General features: G+C 44.1%; 1 protein-coding gene across 1 annotated transcript in view; it reads right to left on the bottom strand.

Annotated features, from left to right (window-relative positions):
* LOC117939022 (GRIP and coiled-coil domain-containing protein 1-like) overlaps positions 1 to 2,387 on the bottom strand; it is a gene marked incomplete at its 5' end in the record, with an annotated part of 10,356 nt that overhangs the window by 4,396 nt on the left and 3,573 nt on the right. Inside the window, 3 exons of the mRNA XM_034864066.1 lie at positions 232 to 312; positions 880 to 1,007; positions 1,926 to 2,099. Coding sequence (XP_034719957.1) covers positions 232 to 312; positions 880 to 1,007; positions 1,926 to 2,099 — 383 coding nt within the window. The remainder of the gene's footprint in view (positions 1 to 231; positions 313 to 879; positions 1,008 to 1,925; positions 2,100 to 2,387) is intronic.

The raw sequence follows: 2,387 nt of genomic DNA, 5'->3' as shown, positions 1-2,387 counted from the left end.
CTGTAGGGTAACATTACAGCTTGTTTCTACCTGATGATGAACATCTGTCCTGTAGGGATACATTACAGCTTGTTTCTCCCTGATGATAAACATCTGTCCTGATGGTTAATTACAGCTTGTTTCTACCTGATGATGAACATCTGTCCTGAGGGTTAATTACAGCTTGTTTCTACCTGATGATGAACATCTGTCCTGAGGGTTAATTACAGCTTGTTTCTCCTGGTGACTCACCGATGGTGGGGATGGTGGTAACGATCTCTCCGAGCTTCAGCTTGTAGAGGATTGTTGTTTTTCCAGCTGCGTCCAAACCGACTGAAAGAGACGGAAACTAGCTTTAATTTGACCTTAGAATCCAGAGCTAAACCGTTAAAAACGGCCGTTAAACTGACGGTGACACACAGTTAGAACCGTTAATCTAAGCTACATCAGACTCCGTCTGGCGGCTACCGGCGTTAGCTTCTGTTTGCTTCCAGCCGCGTTAACTCCCATTTATTTAACTCCAGTTAAAGCTGGAGTTCCTGTCCAACTAGGCGGGACTTGCCATCTAAGAACCGGATCAATAAGTCGATTCGGAAACGCATTTACATCGGAGGGAAACGCCGGTAGTGGTCGGTTAGCCTCAGAGCTAGCTAGCTAGCCTAGCCGCGGGTTGTGGCTAGGAGGGATACAGCTACGGGCAGAAGTTAAGCAAAATCCCACAAAACCCAACATAATGTCATTATATAACTGCAGTGCCTGCCCAGGAACCACGTGCGTGTTCCTCTGGAGAGTTCTAACCAAAAACAATGTTTTATCTGAACATAACGACTTGTTTCGCTGTCTACGCTAACGTAACGGTCGCTGTATCCGTTCTAGCCACGGGGCGAGGCTAGAACCCACCCATCAGGATCCGCATCTGCTTCTTCCCGAAGAACTTGGAGAACAGAGCCGAGATGGTGAGGCCCATGGTCAGTCGCGGGGTCCCGGTTCGGCGGCGGGGACGGAGAGATCCGGAGGTCCGGGAGAAACTGCTTGGAGCCGCGGAGAAACACCGGACAATCAGCCGACTCCTCCTCGGTGCCACGTCCAGGCCAACGCGGAATAAATGACGTCACTGCTTCAAACCCAACTTTATTGAAATACCCAAAAAATACATGTTGCGTTCAGGTTCTACTGACATGGCGGTCATTCCCTGAAACGCAATGAATAAATGCGGATGAATATATAGCACAATATAATTTAAAGGAATATAACTATATAGATTCCCTTCAAAGTTAGATAAATATATATATTTATAATTCTTTTAATTAATAATTATTTTTTATTTGATTTTGTCTCATTCTGTTGCTATTTTGTTCAACGAGATACATATTTATATATATGTACATATATATTATATTATACTATTATCATTTCATTATATTTTCTGTTGTATAATAACTGAATAATCTGGCATTGGTAAAGTTTAAAAAGAGAAAATAAATGAATATTAAACAACAAAACATCGTATGTTACGTGGTCAACCTGCTTATTCCAGACAGTCTCGAGTGTGAACGCAGCACCAAATTCTGACGTCACTTCCGGTCCAGGCCAACATGGCGGCTGTCGTCTGACAGACTGAACTCAGAGTATTTATGTGATTATTCACGGTTTTCTGATTAAATTAATCAACCTTTTCTTTTTAATAACTGTTTGAGATCCGGTTCCGGGTCGTTAACTACCGGGAGCTGTTCCCCGGGTAAGAACCGGACACACCGGAAACACCGGACATAATGTCGGTCATAACCCAGAGCAACGTTACTCTTTAGAAGATACAACACATTCAATCATTTAATCAATTATGTTTTCTATGATTAGAATCTGAATTTATCTGTCTGTGTGTGTGTGTGTGTGTGTGTGTGTGTGTGTGTTTAACCCTGGTGTTGTGTTTTTGTCTCTCAGCAGACTGAGAGCTGGTCCTGTATCCTAGTCCTGATCCTGGTCCTGTATCCTGGTCCTGGTCCTGGTCCTGATGGATCTGGTCTGACCAGCCCGTCGGAGACATGGAGAAGTTTGGTATGAGCTTCGGCGGCGGCGGCAGAAAGGAGCTGCTCGACACCATTGAGTCCCAGAAGAAGCAGCTGGTTCAGTACCAGTCCCGCTTCAAGGTGGGTCCAGAACTAGGTCGCAGGACTAGATCCGTATCGTGGATCTTTTAAATATGAGTAAATACAGGTTCCAGCCCTGAACCAGACTCCATCCAGAAAACAAACGTCTTACAAGACGTGTGTTTGTCGTCTTGCAAAGTGACCTGATAAAGACTTTATATATGTATATGTATATACATACACATATATATATATACTCACCGGCCACTTTATTAGGTACCCCATGCTAGTAACGGGTTGGACCCCCTTTTGCCTTCAGAA

This window comes from Etheostoma cragini, chromosome 23 (genome assembly GCF_013103735.1).
Source record: "Etheostoma cragini isolate CJK2018 chromosome 23, CSU_Ecrag_1.0, whole genome shotgun sequence".
NCBI classification, from domain to species: domain Eukaryota; kingdom Metazoa; phylum Chordata; class Actinopteri; order Perciformes; family Percidae; genus Etheostoma; species Etheostoma cragini.
This window is presented reverse-complemented; position numbering and strand designations above follow the sequence as displayed.